Source organism: Denticeps clupeoides, chromosome 11, assembly GCF_900700375.1.
Source record: "Denticeps clupeoides chromosome 11, fDenClu1.1, whole genome shotgun sequence".
Lineage (NCBI taxonomy): Eukaryota > Metazoa > Chordata > Actinopteri > Clupeiformes > Denticipitidae > Denticeps > Denticeps clupeoides.
Window position 1 is genome coordinate 8,341,280 of NC_041717.1, and position 17,982 is coordinate 8,359,261.

The following is a 17,982-nucleotide window of genomic DNA, read 5'->3' on the forward strand; positions in this document are numbered from 1 at the left end:
GCTGGGGGCGTGAGCTGAGGCAAAATGGGAGGGAACCGCGTGTCGTCGCAGCCAATCGCGTTAGAGAGTTCTCCGGCGGCAGCGTGTCGCGAGCCAATCAGAGCGCGGCTGCCCTGCGGAGAGCCAGTGCAGCGCAGGGGCGAGTGCGTGAACTTAAGCCCAATGAATCGACCCTGTCAGATGGACCGGTGAGTGACACCAACGTGCGGTTAATGGTTCTCCGTTGCCAGGGCTCTCACGAAACCGGCATCGAGGCGCGACCTTTCCCGATCTGACTTGTCGTCTGTGCTGTCGCCGAGCTAACTAGCTAGGCGGCTAGGTCGAGTACATGCCGCCCGGTGCTCAGTGTAAGTGCTGCTAAAGCGTAGCCCGCTAAAGTTCTGTAGCCCTTGCTAACAAACGCAATCAACCGACCTGCCTCTGAATTCGCCGGTAGCCTTTTTATACTGCTTTTGTTCTGAGCATTGCCTGCCGAGTGACAGGTCCAGGTCACCTGTGTTAATGTGGACAGCTGTGTGGCGACCTCGTGCCGAGGTCCGATTGGCACCATCCATGTCCAGGCGGCTGTAAATGAGACAACATAATGTTTGAGGTCTGGACCTGGAGCTGCCCCACCGTGCATTTAATAATGTAGGTGTCTTTCTGTGAACCAGAGCAAAGGGCGTCTGGTAACCAATCTGGTTACAAGACCCGCAGACAAAGGGACCGTCCTCACAGTATACCTTGGCCTACATTCTCTTGGATGTAGCTCACAGTTTATCTGTGGAGGTTGATGTCACAGGATCAAAAACAGGAAGAGGGTTGTGCAAAATCTGAATGCCATAGCGATGAAACATCATGCATGAAAAATGTGACTCGATCATGCATTGGGGCGTAGATAGCTCATTAAACCTCATCAAAGGTCGACAGTTCAGGTTTTTTTGTTTTATATCTTATCATATGTGAGCAACACACCTTGGTTTATGAAACATTAAATAATCATGTGAATACAGTCCTGGGAACCAGTTGATTCAGGATTTATGTTTCCATGATGATAATCTGATTGGCTATAGGAGAGTTGGATCACTCCCTTTCATATTTTCTTGGTTTCATTACCCGAAATTAAGGGACTATAGTTTGAAGCATAATATAAAACTGTGTACAGTTCTGTGTACAGAACAAGGACAGCCGGTCAGTGGTGGCCTAACAGGTAAGGAAACAGACCCCTAATCAGAAGGTTGATTCGAATCCTGACCCTCCTCCAAGGAAAGTACCATCCCCACACTCATGGCTGCTCACTGCTCCCTCAGGGGATGGGTTAAATGCAGAGACCACAGTTCACTGTTTGCACTGAGTGCTGTGCTGTGGTGTGTCACAACTAATCACTTTCACAACTATTCATACCAAATTGTGACTTAAGGATCAACCAGCAATATTTTTTGGACACAAGCATCTCCCAAGAGATGATAAGACGATGTACTAGAACCATAATTGTGGTGAAAAAAATATCTCAGCTTTTATTTACATTTGAGCAAAAACTGTCACGTGCAAAATTATTCATATCCTTCGCAAACTGTCACAGGTTCTGGGGAAATCCAAAGTTCTATACCATTCCAGATAATCCAAGCTGTCCAAATGCATTCTAATTACCCTGATTCATTGGGAACAGCTGGTCTTCTGTCTTATGGACAGAAGAAACCAAAATAGATTTTTTTACCACAATTATGTTTCCTTCATTTGGTGTAAAAAAAAAAGGAGAAGCCTTCAATCCTAAGAACACCATCCCCACTGGACCAGGGAACCTAATAACAGTAAACGGCACCAAAAAAGAGCAATAGATGAAGATTCTCAACATGAGGCAGTCCACAGAGAAACTTGGCCTTGGGCACCAGTGGAGATTTTTTTCTCCCGCAATAATGCCTCTTGTGCATCGTCTCTTTATCTTTTGGGAGAAGCCTGTGCCATTTCTGGTCAAAAAATCTTGCTGGTTGAATAAAAGTAACTTTAAAGGTCCATCCCCTTATACTGTATCTGAAGTCTCTTTCCGAAACTCAGCCGTGGTGCAGAATTACAGCCACTATGTCCCCCGTCCCAAAATGAGAATTTCCCAACACGCGCCGTTTTGGTGTCTGTAGCTTTAAATGCTAATGAGGAGGAGAGAGGCGGGACGAGTAGGAGAGCGGCCCATAGAAGTGAGCGGGGGATTCGTGGAAATGACGTCATCAACACCATTCACCAACCACAATGTTTGCCGCAGACAGGAAGTCTTCTCTGCGTTTTTCCAGAAAGATAAAATGAACCCAGTGGTCCTTCAAAGTCTGGCATGAGGGAACTAAAAAATGTCAGTAATACATTTGTGCTCATTTTTACATTCAATCACCAAGCAGCTGCAATGCTTCACACATTTGGAAGCCATGACGGTCAGTGGAGCTACTTTTTCAGGGGAGGGGTGGGAAGGAACATCGCCAGTTTATCTTCACACTAGATAAGACTTGCAATGACATTATCATAAATTACCCTGTGAATTAATCTTTGTCCCTTTTTTGTCAGGTTGTTTATCAGGCTGTTTAAAAATCGTACCACATAGATTATTACGTACCTTTTTAATAAATATTTATTTATCTTATTAGTCGTTTTAATCAATTCATTAGGTCATTGTTTATAACTATGTAATAGAACTAAGTAATTCATGCTGTAATATCATTGGTTGTCTTTTAATGTGTACACAGTTATGTTATATTGGATGTTATATCTTCATCAAAAACTGATCAGCATCTATGCCTGATCTTCAAAGTTGCAGATTCAGCTAACAGTGACCGGATTGTAAAAAAAGACAATGACTTTGGTTTGGAAACCTCCCAATACTCTGCTGGATACAGTCGCTCTGTTATGAAATACCTTGTGTTGAGTGGGTTTGTGTGAAACTGTAGTTTGTTTATGGCCAAAAGGGAAAATATTCGCAGAGTAAAGTCTGTGAGCGTATCGAAAGCAGTCCAGTCAACACCTTCGGGCAGTCAGTTTATTCCTCTAGACACAATTTCTCTCACTGTCTCTCACTCTCTCCTAGCTTTTACAGATATGCACTGACATCAACATCCCCCGTATAAAAACGAAGCACCCTGGACCCAGAACCCTCATGTGTATCATCTTTTTCAAGTTTGACCCGCGGCCTGCATCCAAAAATGCTTACAGGTAAGCTTGTCCCCAGAGCTTGATGTGAATACAGAATATTGCAATCAGAAATGTGAATTGTTCTGAGATACAAATATATTTACATTTACTTTTACAAATAAGTCCCCCCCCCCACTCTGCTTCATTTGAAAGCTTTTGTACATCTGCTCCATAGCAACAGTTTAGATTGTTTTCAGCATAAAAAAAATAATGTTTTACGAAGCTGTTCTCGCGTCAAAGTACGGCCTAATAAGGAATTCTAAAAAGATATGTCTGTTTTTGCTAGATATTGTTTGGCTATAAATAATTATCTTTAGCTTGTCAAAGATGGATGGATGGATGGATGGATGAATATATAGTTACAGCAGCCCTGCACTGAGTTCATTTCAAAAAGGCATTTCACATATGAAGGTTTATTCAGGCCTTTATTTCTCTGTCAGGGCAAATAAGTCTGAGAACAAGCATCGGGCCAGGCATCTGCCACTGCAAGCTCAGCAGTCTGGAATGTTCTTAAGCAAAAACCAGAAGAATAAAAATACAGCCTGAGCACATGCCAGATGAAAAACAATTGTGTTGGCTGACAGCAAAATTTTTTTGGCAGAATAAAGCGTAACCCCTCTGTGACTGCTGCAGGAATAATAATCTCTCCAGCTTTAAGGGGTAAAAAAGATTTCTCCAAAGAATTTAACAACATCAATCACGTCTTCAACCCGAGCCTTCTGCAAAGCTTATAAAGAACAAAATAGTCAATATTAGACACTGTAAAAAAGTTTTTTTTTTTTTTTTTGCAGTTGAAGCCTAAATAATCATGTTTCGGTGTGATAAAAAAACTGAAATAGAACAACATTGTTTTATATTATGTGCTGTGACCTTTTTTTTTTTAAAAATTCAGAAATACAAACCTTGAAAGGGATCAAAAACCGGACATCATTCATCTGGAAACATTCCAGAGTTTTTGATACCATACGGTAGAAATAGAACGGCCATAACATGGCATTAGGTTCTTCCATCCTCAAACCAGGTGTGCATCTAGTCCCTCTTTTTAAAGGTCCTTCATGAATGTGGCAAGTGAGAGGTGCAGCAACGTGGAATGGGCTGGAAATGTGCTTCGGTTGACATTCGGTTATTCCTGTCGGATTCTTGTTGCTTTTGTCTCTTAAACCTTGAAGTGTTGCGTTTGGCTTGCGTTGTGCTGAGCAACGTGGTTGTGATGAAAATGTTTGTGACTATCTGGCCTCTAAATTGTGGGAATTTAAAAAGAGAATGTAATGCGACTAAAATTTCCTGGCACCGGGTTGTGTGTAGCTCTTGGTTTTTGTGTTGCTCTTGGTCCAAACATTCATTCCTGCAACCGACTAAAGCTGTAATGCTAGAGGAGCGTGTCCAAAGTCAATAAGTGTACCGTTTTAAACAACCCCAACATGGGAGGTTAATAAAAAAGAATACAAACCCCAATCCTGATTTTTTTTTTATAAAGGTTTAATCTTTTAAATAATGTGTGTTAAAGTGATTGTTATCATTATTGTCATATGCTAAAAGTGGTCAACATGGCAATATCACAGTCATGAATGCCATTTTTCTTATTCTCACTCGAAGTAATAGAAGCATGCAGAAAGATACAGTTAATAATATATTGTTTATAACGACAATCAATAAACGTGGTTTTTCTGTAATTAATTTAACACACTTTGGTTGCCTAGCAACACTTTATCAAAAGCAACACAGAATCGATGCCTGCAGAGTTGAAATGTGATTCTTTGCAAAGCCCAACCATTGATGATGAATCCGATTGCATACCTGTGATTGTGTGTGTGTGCACTGCCCGGCTGTGTGTGGCGGCCTGCCAGCTGTGATTCATGGACAGTAGCCCAACATTAATGTGCAGTCTGTAAGATACGCACCGCTGCCGTGCTAAATAAGTGACAGTTGTGCCGAGCCAGTAAAAGTCTCGGAAGATTAATGTCAGCGGTGATAAAGCCCGGTGCAGCCGGGATGGAAGCCAATGGTGCTGCAGGACGCAGCGTGGCACTGTGCTTTTCCCTGCAACTGCTCCCAGTGGCGACGTACAGCGCATGCGAGTGTAGACTGGGTCTTTTCTGAATAACGTGTGTGTGTGTGTGTGTGTGTGTGTGGTTGGGCTAATCGACCACAGCACCAACATTTATCTCCCATTTCAATCCTTTGCAGTGTCTTGCCTGCACACATGCATTGGTAGATAACCCTGCAACAGTTCCTCACACCGCAAGCGCTGACAGAAGCGAACGCCTCCCGAAAAGCGAGACTTGGGTCACGTTGGTGGAGAGGATTCATTATGGACCCTGATTTCCGGGAATGACACCAGTAATGAGGGTCAATCAATTTGTGGTCAATAAGCCACTTCATCATACTAATGAGACTGTGTTGCGTAAATGTGTCCGAAGGAATGAAGTTGTGAACACGGTCTTCTGTGCAATAGGGAAATTAGAAAAACACAGCTCTGTGTCTGCATAAATCGATCAGCCATAACATTATGACAGGCGGAGTGAATAACATTGATTTTCCTCCTACAGTGGCACGTATGTGGGACATTTTAGGCACCAAGTGCACATTTTGTCCTTGATGTTGAGTAGAAAATGGGGCAAGGACAGGGGCAGTGGTGGCCTAGCGGTTAAGGAAGCGGCCCCGTAATCAGAAGGTTCGAATCCCGATCCGTCAAGGTGCCACTGAACAAAGCACCGTCCCCACACACTGCTCCCTGGGTGCCTGTCATGGCTGCCCACTAAGGGTGATGGGTTAAATCACAATGACAATCACTTCACTTTCACTTTCAAGATTTGAGGGGCTTTGACAAAGGCAGCTTCCTGGTCAGAAGTACTGAGCAAAACTAGCCAATCTGTGACAGGCCAGGGTTGATTGACTTACATGTTTCCAGATCGAATTGTTGGTTCAAATAGAAAGGTGTCTGAAAACACACAGTGCATTATGGCACTGCAGATGGTGACCTGGTGACCTGATGCTGATGCTCATGTATCAGTTCTGCTGCTTTCATGTGGATGTTACTTTGAAATGTACCTTCACCCCTTCATTGAAACGACATTCCCAGATTGAGGCAGGACAGTGCACCCTGCTACACAGTAGAAATGGCCCAAGAATAGTTTGAGGAACACAATAACAAGGTCACCTCCAAATTTTCTAGATCCCAGTCCAGTCAGGCGTCTATGAGATGTGCCGGATTTAAAGGATACCAGAGCATAACTTCAGAGCTGTGAGGGAGACCATGCCATGATGGGTTTTGGGGCGAGTTCACAGGCATGTCCTGGAGTAGTGAGGATGCAGCAGATTTAATTATATTTTTGTTGTCCTTCTCCCTCTGTTGCAGCTGCTTCTGTCGGGGGTCTGGGGTTCCCAGCATACGAAACAGCCATGCTCTCCCGAGAAAGAGGGGCAGAAATAGGAGCTCGCTCGCACACAACGACTGCTGTTTGAGCAGCCTTCGGGCCCGGCATCTCTGCAATTTGGCACTTTTCACGCGCTCTCTCCCCCAGCCCTGGCTGGCTTAACCTCCCCTCAGCTGACGAGGCTCTAAACGAAAAATGCATAAAGAAAATGAGTAGCAGGGGCAAGAATTTTGCATAGAAACATGCAGGCAGAAATGGCATTTCCCATGTTTGTGCTCTTTGTCTCTCAGGCTGATTTTGGCTGCCAACAGAGATGAGGTTTATAACAGGCCGTCAAAGGCAGCCGATTACTGGGGGTCCAGCAATGAGATCCTCAGCGGTAAGTACAGTACATGTTTCAACTAAAGCATAGCCTGGAGTGCCAGGATTGATATCAGAACAAAAGCTCATTTCACATATGCTTCTCTTCCATGCCACTATTTTTTATTTTTTTTGTTCCCCAGATATTGGTTTCCATGTCAACAGGCCTGATTTAAAAAACACACTAATGTGCTCCAGTCTTTGCATGTCATTGTAGACCTGGATCACTTTTCACTGCAGCTACTCTCTGTGCTGAGGCACTTTGAGAAGCTTGGCAGGCAGAATGCGTACGGTTCCGGAACTTTCAAGGGCATCCGTCTCACTGCCCTCAACTCTCATGCACTGTTTGAAAGCCAATGTTGGGTGTTTGTTTGCTGCAATTGCTCTTTTTTTGTTTTCAGAGTGTTACTCCATTCTTTACCTGTCAGTACTTTAAATGTGATTTAGAGGTTCTAGCTGGAGAATATAATAGTTCCTTTCACAAAACAGATCACATTGCATTCAGTGGTTTTCCCAGTCGGCTGCAGAGCCCACAGGTAAAACAACTTTCATTGATGGATGCGCCCCCATTCGGGGTCCAACAGCACACAGAGGAGAGATTCATCTTGCTGTCCCACATGAAGAGAAGACATCAGCGTGTCTGTCTGTCTGTCTGTTTTTCTTGAACCTGGCGGTCTAGGGGCTCCAACACCAGTAGGTGGAATTGAATGGATGGCGCTTTTTATGTTGTTCAGCAGAAACAAATGCTGCTGCTGAAAAAGACATTATCTGAGTTGTGATGAACAGCCTGGGTCTCTGTACATGTTGGTGCTGTACATAATACATAAAGAGAAGCCAAACATTACAGGGAGTTTTTTTTTTACGATGGTTAAGTGGATAGTAAAAATACATTAGTTCTTGAGAGTTTTACTCAGATTAAGGTTTAGCTGGTTATATTACTGGTTGAATTTTTTTCTTTTACAGTTTGAAAGCGGATCTAACTACAATTTCGAATGGGTTGCTAATCAGCATTATTATTTGTACTAATTTGCAACCAATTACATATGGTCAATATTAGATTTTTTTTTCTTTTGAATCATTTTAGAAGAGTTGTGAGCAGATTGCCTCTCAGCAAATCATGTCATATCACAACTATGCAGCTAAGTACAGTGAACAGTGATGAACATAAACGTCCTGTACTTTCTGCCAGGCCTTGACATGGAGGAAGGAAAGGAGGGTGGATCCTGGCTGGGAATCAGCAAGAGGGGCAAGCTGGCAGCGCTGACCAATTACCTTGAAGGAAAGGTCAACCCAGATGCGCAGGGGAGAGGTGAGGCTTTGATTTCAAAGTTTTGTTTATAAAGACATCAAGGCTTCAGAAGTGATTCCAGGATGCGGATTAAAGTAGCTCATCTCTGTGTAGGCCACCAGCTCCCCTGGCTTTAAAACCAGAGATCTCTGAATTGAATTCTGCAGCAGTAATATCTGGCCAGACGATAAGCTGCTGTAATGGGATTTATTGTTTTATTTATTTATGAAACGCAGACTACACCCCCCATCCCCCCAGCCAACCACTTGTCGCTTAACAGCTGTCTGTCCCAGATGTGCAGCCGTCCATGGGAAGACCTCATAGCATAATGTCAGCCTTTTTAATTCACGCTGATCACCTCCAAGGCCAGATTTTGGGCATTTGTCTTACTTATAGGCTGTCATTCTGAAGCATGCTCACCAGCCGCTGACAGCTCATCATCTCTGTCCAATTACTAAACAATTTGGCTGTTTGTCAAATGATTGATGTCGTAGGCCATCATTTGTAGTTCTGGTTCTACTGTGGATAAATAAAAACCACTGATGAATGTCAGTGCAAATGAAATTGCCAAGCTTTATGGCCAGAATTTTATAATTAATGATCATTATAATTAAGATTTATTTATGCAACTCAGGGTTTTTGGTTTCCAACTACCTGACGGAGAACCTGGACAGCTATTCCTACCTCCGCAAGGTATCTGCTGAAGGGCATCTCTACAATGGCTTCAACCTCTTGGCTGGAGAGTTCAAGTGAGTGAGTGCTGGATCCTACTGGGAAATTGACTGATCTCCACTGAGCACTGCTCTTAAAACCAAGCGGACAAATTATACAAAGAGCCAAGGGTTGTGTGGTGAAGTGGAAAGTGGCAGAGCTGCTACGCTCAGATGCGGGGAGGATAAAGTTGCAGAAAAGAGATTGGCATCAGGGGACCAAACAGTGGAAGGCCAGTGAGAGTAAACTGAACAAAGTCAAAAAGGTTTTTATTCTGAATCTGAAAATGGCAGGGTAAGTTATATACATAATATATAATATCCAAGTATTATGTGGCCCAAAGTTTTGAGAATGACACGAAGACTGGTATTATTAAATGAAATTTAATCCCAAAAAAACATTTCCACTGCATTTCAGCCCTGCCATTTCATTCATCCTCTTGTCTTGAAGGCTTCAGGGTGCCCAAGTCCTGCAAGCACCAGGACCGTCTCCTAAAGATGATTCAGCTGCGGAATGGCAGCAGGCAGGTGTGAGTTCATCTGCTTCTCATCCAAGGGAATGGGCTCACTCACAAGTTTGCCTAAGAACATAGAGAGAACATCCTCAGGGAGCAATTTCTCCCAACTGTCCAAGAACAGTTTGGTGAAGATGCCTTTTCCAGCAGGATTGAGCACCGTGCCATAAGGCCAAAGTGAGAACTGAGTGGCTCGGGGAACAAAATATTGACATTTTAGGTCCATGACCAGGAAACTCTGACCTTAATCCAATTGAGAACCTTTGGTCAATCCTCAAGAGGCGGTGGTCTTTGAAAAAGAAAAAAAAAAAAACATAAAATGCTTGTATTTATACTACAATACACAGAAACAACACCAAAGATCTAAAACCACTGAAGTAGCAAACTCTGTGAAAACCAGTATTTGTGTCATTCTCAAAACTTTTGGCCACAACTGTATCATTTTAATAGACCTAACTGTGACCTTTTTTTAAAATATGGTTTTATATTGTGAGGTGAATGCTTTGAGGTTTTTGAGGTTTTCTGATTGTACTGAAACCCCTGTGGATACAGGGAATTACTAGCAAAGAAAACGGGAGGAGAAAATGAGGCGATAGATGCTACACCTGGGTGACATATTGACAGGAGCTGGTTTAAATCATGCAGAATGATGAAGTAGGGAGTGTGAGACCTGTCAGTCATGCCCTTTTGATCCTCTCCTTTTTAAATTGGATAATTGTACATTGTATTATCTTCTGGGTGTTAGAAAGAATGACAAAAAATTGGTGGCAATGGCCTAGTGGGTAACACACTTGCCTATGAACCAGAAGACCCAGGTTCAAATCCCACTTACTACCATTGTGTCCCTGAGCAAGACACTGAGTTGCTCCAGGTGGACTGTCCCTGTACCTACTGATTGTAAGTCGCTCTGGATAAGGGCGTCTGATAAATGTTGTAAATGTAAATGACCAAAAAGGGCTGGCTTTGTTGTTAATTTCTCCTCTCCAAGAATCAGATTACAGGCAAGCAGACCATACTTATTTCTGCAAATCCTGAAGACATACTTGATGTGACATTAGTGAGTACTCTCCATATAGTGTCTTATCAAGCCCCATGAAAATTAAACTTTTTGGACATTTATCAAATCAATTAAAACAGTCTAAAATCTGTTAATAATATTCTTTATCAGTGATTCATCAGCAATAGAGTCTCGTTTTTTAATCCAGTTTGTGCCAGTATTTTGCACTACATATTTAATTATTTCAATCATCAATTATCAAATCCGTTTTTTATAGCCTTATATTCAACCTCTGAATGAACCAATAGGACAGTTTCTAAGCACAATAGCATAGCAGTTGTTCAGTATATGTCTCTTAACTAGCGATAATCTGTCTCTTAACTACCGATAATCTATTAAATTGAGGGTTTTGTCTTGTCAAGACAAGATTGATGCCTCGGAGTCCTCTGAAGTGCTCTTCCTATTCCATGTGTTCTGTCTCTTTTTCAATCCTTTGTGGAGGTGGATCAGGCTGAAACAGAGATGATATTGTCAGATCTCTTGGGTCCTTGTGCACAGCCACCTGCTCTTGCCTCTCTCTGACTGTGGAAGGCTTAAGAAAGCCGATTTAGAATTCCGTAAGAACGCCTGACTGCATTTGGACCGGGCATGCTTCCGAGTTAAAGAGACTGGGGTATTTCATTTGCAAATACCAAGCTGCTTTTCTGATTAGAATTTTCAGAGTACAATGAATCTGAAGCTGCTGTTGGACTCAATTGATTTGCATGGATGAGTCAGTCACTCAGACCACATTCGTATAATGTAAATATGCACTGGGCCACATTGAAGCATCACTTCCTCTGCATGAGAAGTAAATCAGCAAATCACAGTGCATCTCATGCTCTACACTGCCAAGTCACTTATTGTTGGGCTTCACTGTGGGCAGTGCTGGAAATTAAACAAAGAGGAGATGATGGGATCAAAACAGTCAAAAATTGGCTGCACATGTCACAATGAAAGGAAAGAGGAATATTGTAATAAATATTGTAATTGCCTTATTAGTTTCTCTCTGTGTGGAAACATATAGATTTAATAAAACAGCCTGAAGGACAAATGGTAGCTGTACTGTCCTAGATCAATATTGCTTTTATTTTGTTAGTGAAGTGTAGCCCAAAAAACATCTCTTGCCTGACAAGATCATTGATTTCATAATGATGTTAGGTAAACTGTAGAAAAGTAGAAACAGAAATAAAAATGTTCATATTCAGAAGTAAATGTATAGGTGTAGAAGTTTCATTTTACAGTTAAATGTACTGAATTCCCATTGATCCCATTTTTTTTAATTCTCCTAATAGAGTTGATAATATGTGCAGATACTGGGCTATTAGTACCTGCATTAAGTGTCCAATTAATTTACTCTAATTCACTCGATTTTCTGTTCCAAATAAAGTGGGATTAATTTGAAACATCAGCATGAATTAAGTGCAATTAGTGCTAATAGCTGCAGGAGTTTGAAGTTAAGTGGGATGTAAGGGGAAAATGTAAGTATGAGAAACAGCATCCTACATGGAACCAGTCAGCCCGAATTCTCTCACCCCACATGAACTAATTTCAAAACTATTGCTAAATCTGTCTCTTTCAATGTTCACCTCAAAGCATTGTGGCTAAGCTCAGTAAGCCTCAATCATGAAACTGAAGGGGTCTGGTGACCTGGGATTAGAGGACATCTTCATTTTAAATTTCATCTACAGGTTTTTTTTGTGCTCAGTGTGAGGTTTTCAGCGCCAGATGCAGCCCTCAGTTTCTGGGGATCTCAGACCAGCAGGTGTGAAGTCAAGCACAGCAGTTTATTACTTTTCCAATCTTGAGCGATGTGAAGAGCAGATTTTTCTCATCTCATTTGTGAAACCACTCTGTCATTAATAAATTATGATTAGGTTTCATGGCACAGTAATGAGCAATTCCTTTTAAGGGCCTAGATTAAAATATCTAATGAGAAACATGTTCCTTAAATATCATATGTAATCTGATTTTTATGTCCCGTTTCAAGCAGTCTCTCTTTATATTTACATAATTTAAATACATTTATATAAATCTCTTCCAGTCAGTAAATGGAGGTTCTCAGGAAGTTTGCCAGATAAATAGGGTTGAACACATTTTACTCTTACTGTGGCGAATTGGGGCATTAGCATTAAGTAAGGATTCAAATCTGCATGCAGCATGGTTATTCTTATTTCCTTTTTTGAATGCCAGAAGCAACCAGTAAGTCTTTATTTTATTAACATCTACTCCATGTAGGTGGTTGCCTAGCAACACATTTAGTCCATAAACAACCTTTTGAAATCTGGAGGAGCGCCCTGTAATTCTCTCTGTGGGGATGCTTCCCTGTGCCAGTGGCACACAAAACCAAAAACCTACAGCGCACGAATGTCGGCGCAACGTTGCTGGACCATGGAGGATTGCTCTACCACTTCTGATGGGGGTTTTTACATTTAATACATCTACCATGAATGAACTGCAAAAATCCATGTAATTAGTAATCTGGTAATTCATATTGAGTTGAATTTATGCAGTATTAATTTTTTTTTTTATTGTTTTGCATTCTTGCCTGTCAGTCTGTCAACTCCATCCATTGTATATTACATTGAATAATGTTTAATCGATAATGTGTGTTCTGAACGTTTGTTAGGCTCCGAGAAGTGGCTCAAGGCAAGCGATTTATGATTTTTTTTAAAACTAGAGTTCTCATAAGGGCCACCACAAAACAGGCAGCAAAGGCAGCTTTATTCTTATTCTTCATGGTTTGCATGTAGCCATGCATGATCCTGCATACTGATAATCACTCGGATCGGAAACTTCAAAGTGCCGTTTCAAGGTTCCCAAAGCACCTTCTCCTTCTGCATTTATTCTGTACTCCTTCTACCACCCGTGGCTTTCTGCCGCAACCAAAAATTTCCCTCCAGCACAGCTGATGCACTTTTGATGTTCTTCCGAGAGACCCTGGGTGTCGAAAATGCAGTCCAATTGCAGAGACGTTTAAGACTGACACATCATTAGGTGTTCCTAGGAACTACAGATACAAAACACAGTTTGCTGCATATCATATTTCAGAATGTTATATTTATTTGCATTAATAAAATTCTTTAAAGTTCTGAGGGCCTGTCCGACTGCCCAGGCTCCCAATCCATGTGTTTACTGCATGCTGTTGATGAATGATAAGGAGGAGCTGGCTGTGGTCCTAATCCCAGGAGTGTTAAGGGGTCAAGTACATGTAATAAACATTTTCTTCTGTCAGGAATAGTCATTTTAATTTTACATTTAAACCCATTTCTTAATAACAATGCATGGAATATGTTTCAAATTCTCAGATTTTTTTGGGGGGAGGCAAAATAGAAGAAAAAAATTCTTCCAACTAATGCTTGTTAGTTTGTGTAATTCTCCTGCTCAGGAGGTTTATGGAATTTGAGAGCTTTTTGCAGGGATGCCCTTTGCTCAGTAGCTCAGTTTTATTCAATTTAATTGGCAAGTGTGGCGTAAACAAATCTGCCATCTTGCCATTGCTGAATTCGCTTTTTATTATTCTGTAAACACACAGAGGGAAAGCTGTAGATCATTCTAATATAATCAGGCTTTCTCTTTTATTTAAATTCTCCTTAATAAGAATATATCTGTCAGGCCCATTCTCCAGAAGTATTTGGTTCTGGTGCAACTAGCAACATACATATGCAATCCTCAAAAATGTTCTAAAATGAACATTTTTATAAGTAATATTCAATACATAAACATATAATTTACATTTACAGCATTTATCAGACACCCTTATCCAGAGCGACTTACAATCAGTAGTTACAGGGACAGTCCCCCTGGAGCAACTTAGGGTTAAGTGTCTTGCTCAGGGACACAATGGTAGTAAGTGGGATTTGAACCTGGGTCTTCTGATTCTTAGGCGAGTGTGTTACCCACTAGGCTACTACCACCCTAGTGGTATTTTGAATTGAACACATATTTAAATGTTATTTCTCTTCCACATTTAAGCTGGGCTGGTGTCACATTACAGCAACAGAAAAATAATTGGTATCCAAATAAATCCAAAATTGATGTGACATATTCAGAAATTCACTAGTTGTCTGAGCATTGATGTGGTAAGTAAGCTGTACTAACCTTGGCCCTGTAACCTAAAGCTGTAGCGCATTGATCTCCTGTAAACTGCGAATAAATGAAGATTGTAGTAGCTGGGTGGCCCAAGGACTGGGCTGAGCATCTCGCTTATCCATTAGTGCACTCTTAGGATAATACACAGCACAAATTAAGAAACGGTGCTGGATATTTTATCCTGAAGAATTATACATCAGGGGATGTTTGTTCCCTTCATTTGTATGGCTAGATCATTTCCACACGGTTCCGGATTTGAATCCACAACCTCCCAGTTACGAGTCCATTTCCTTACCCACTAGGCCACCACCTCCCACACTCTGTGGTAGCTTTTTGCATTGGTCGATTTTATTGAGAGTAATTCATTTAATGGCATGGCTCCAGTTGTTATTTTTAATTACTGCCTCCCCATGTGGAAGGCAGCCATGAAAGACACACCCTAAATATTCATAATATGCATTAATTGTTTCCACTAATGTTACCTTGCTGCAATTACAATCTGTTCCCTCTTTTTGTCTGAAACAGGGCCAATGAAGACATGATTTGTTACTATGGAAACAAAGGCAGCCCTGAGCCCATCCACCTAAAACAAGGTTTGCTCGGTTTCTCCAGCTCCCTTGTGCACACCTCGTGCATGCGGACCGTTTGCCTCTTAAAAGCTCAGTGTGTATTGCTGTCTGTCTGGTGGAGACAGGCAGCTTGACGTTAGTCAGGAATCTGTTTGCTTCAGCAGGAATCTACGGGTTGAGTAATTCCCTCCTGGAGACCCCGTGGAGGAAGCTGCAGCACGGCAAGCACCTCTTCACCAGCGTAGTGAGCCGCACGCTGCCCCCCGAAGGCCTGGTTCAGGAACTGCTACACATCCTCAACAACGAGGAGCTGTGAGTACCTTGCACCGCGTTTTCTTTTATCTTCGGGAAAAGCACCAGTTTTTTTTTTTTTGTGCCTTTGGCTGTTTGCAGTCCTCTATCTGTGTGGTGCAAATATGTGAAATGACGCAACATTTGCATCAGGCCTGGATGAGCGTGATGTTTGAAGTGGTAAACCTCTCCACTCCTTCAGAAACACGCCGGACCCAGCGCAGGAGAGCCAGGGGGAAGGTTACAGCAAGCCCATGCTCCGTGCACTGTCTGCCGTGTGTGTCCGTGCGCCAAGATACGGCACAAGGTTGGACTCCCCCTGACATTCATTAGCACTGTGATTTGTCATGCCTTCCCTGACACTAACATCCTCCATATGGTGATCACACTGCACTTGCTGCATATCTCTTCATTCTCATAGCTCAGCCAGTACTTTGATTCACCAAACTGAAACATTGTTTCAAACCATTAACCATAAAAAATATTCTACACTAATGACTATGTTAACTGATTGGGACAGATGTTTTTCCAATATTAATACATCACTGTCATTGTGTGCTGTCATTAAAGTTAAAGAAGGGCAACGCAAATGTTGAACATTTGAAATGAGTTGAAATGCATGGATTTAGGAACCAAAATATTTTTCAGAAGCACTCTCAGATTTGGGAATCAGAATGGGCCTAGAGAGAGTGTATTGTCCTGATTTGCCCACATTTTGCTGTTTTTAACCCCAAGTGTACTAAGGCTATTTAATGATGAATGGAGATATCAGGTCATTTTCAGTTTTTAATTGAAAATGTTGCCTTATTAAAGTTAGTTCTTGCATCCATTCTATGCCTTACCTCCTGTGTACTTTTTACTTTCAGGACCAATACAGTTATTCTTATTGATGCAGCAGACAATGTGACCTTCACGGAGCGCACTATGCTTAACTGTGATGTTACCCAGTGGAGCACAAAATCTTTCCACTTCAAACTCCAGGGGTGAAGGACATCAGATCTTGAGGAAACACACTTTGTGCCTTTCTGAATCCCGACCCAATTTTGCATCAACACCACTTTTATAGCTTTTTTTTTTTACATAATCTGCTGTTTGCTGTATAGGGTTTAAACTATATATGACATCCAAATCTGTTAAAAGATCTATTTTTTGAAGCATTGGCTTTGCATAAACATTTCTGAGCATATATGATGCAATAAGAATGCTTAGTTGAAATCATTACAGTTCCAAGCTTACATCTTAAATTATTAAAGGATTGTGTGAAATCTTCTCCCTTATTAGACATCATGGACTGTTATATTAAAATAGTACATAAGAAGGGTGTGATTAATACTTCATACGGTTATTGCTGCCAAAGACATTTTTTTGGGGGGTGGAGGATGTCTGATTAGACTTTCATATCAAGAAACATGTAATAATCATAACAATGTAGCCTGTTTTTCTGTATCTAAAAAAAGTGTTTTTCCTGTGACCCCATGGGAAGGCCTCAGGTCTTCCTGAAGTCTTAAATGTCAATGATAGTATTTTCAGTGTTTTTTCAAAGTAGCATGCTAAAATGTTTGAGCCATTAATTGCCTGTTAGATTAACCATGTTGGTGCAGTTTACGAGGGCGAGTAGCATTTCACACCATGCTGCTGCTTGGCTATTCCTGAGTGTCAGCCCAAGCCATGAAGACATCTACATGAAGACATCTCCTCATTAACTACCAAATTCATAATGCTACAGATGTCTTAACAGCTTTTTTTTTATGGATACTTTAGAACATAGTCTGGCCATTCAACTCAGGAGTAAATTGACATTTAAAACTGTTTGCACTGGTTCGTGGTTGTAAAGTTAATAATAAAGCCCTGTACAAACTACAGCTATGGAAGTGTCGTCATGGTCACCTGAAGCCTTGTGGACTGAGATTTCTGAAGCCTTGTAAGATCAGGTTGATTGACTTTGTTTCAAGTGAACATTCCATCATCTGGGACGTTGACCTCACAGTCTGATTGTGCATTGTGATGCAAAATGAAAATTTAATGAAGGCCTAGGAGCCAGGGAACTAATCTCACACACCATTCTTAATCTGTGTTTATCCAGATGTAAATATTTTAGTTTTTGTGACCTGGTTCAAGGCCTCCAGACCAAGTCAAATTTGCAATGATGGGTTACGTCCATTCTAAAAGCAGGCCAATTAAAAGTCAGTGCATGACTTCTGTTTGAGCTTCTTGTCCTATTGGAAGTCCTGAGTTTTAATCTGTCCAGTGGGGCTTTTAAGGATGTCCAGATGCACCATGATTTAACAGCCTCCCTTGCTTGCGGCATGACACGTCATATGATGGCTGATCAAATTGCCATTTAATTTTATAACACACAACAGCCAAACATAAAATTGTTGTGGTAGAACTACATAACAGCTAGTACCACACGCTTTTCCTGATTGGTGCATTTTAGATTTTTTTGTGTTCTAATTATCCAAAATGCACTGGGCACTTTTGGGCAACCAGTGACGTTTTTGCTCACCCAGCGACACTTAAACAGAGAAAACGTGCTCAAATGAAAAACACTATCGAAATCAACGGGTCGTCGCAACAAACCCATCGGCGCTAAT

The 17,982-nt window shown here is 41.5% G+C and overlaps 1 protein-coding gene across 4 annotated transcripts; it reads left to right on the forward strand.

The window, feature by feature from the left end:
• Nucleotides 1-65: 65 nt before the first annotated feature.
• On the forward strand, nucleotides 66-17,248 carry tango2 (transport and golgi organization 2 homolog (Drosophila)). Of its 4 annotated transcripts, none has more exons than XM_028996636.1 (9): nucleotides 66-188; nucleotides 3,047-3,171; nucleotides 6,818-6,906; nucleotides 8,077-8,196; nucleotides 8,810-8,924; nucleotides 15,054-15,121; nucleotides 15,259-15,409; nucleotides 15,591-15,695; nucleotides 16,255-17,248. In XM_028996636.1, exons 2-9 carry the CDS (start codon nucleotides 3,116-3,118, stop codon nucleotides 16,373-16,375), a joined length of 825 nt encoding a protein of 274 aa, XP_028852469.1. In that variant the 5' UTR covers nucleotides 66-188; nucleotides 3,047-3,115; the 3' UTR covers nucleotides 16,376-17,248. The 4 variants fall into 4 exon arrangements, with proteins under 4 accessions (XP_028852469.1, XP_028852472.1, XP_028852473.1 ...); XM_028996639.1 differs by having other exon boundaries at nucleotides 15,262-15,409; XM_028996640.1 differs by having other exon boundaries at nucleotides 175-188; nucleotides 6,509-6,906.
• The last annotated feature ends 734 nt before the right edge of the window (nucleotides 17,249-17,982 follow it).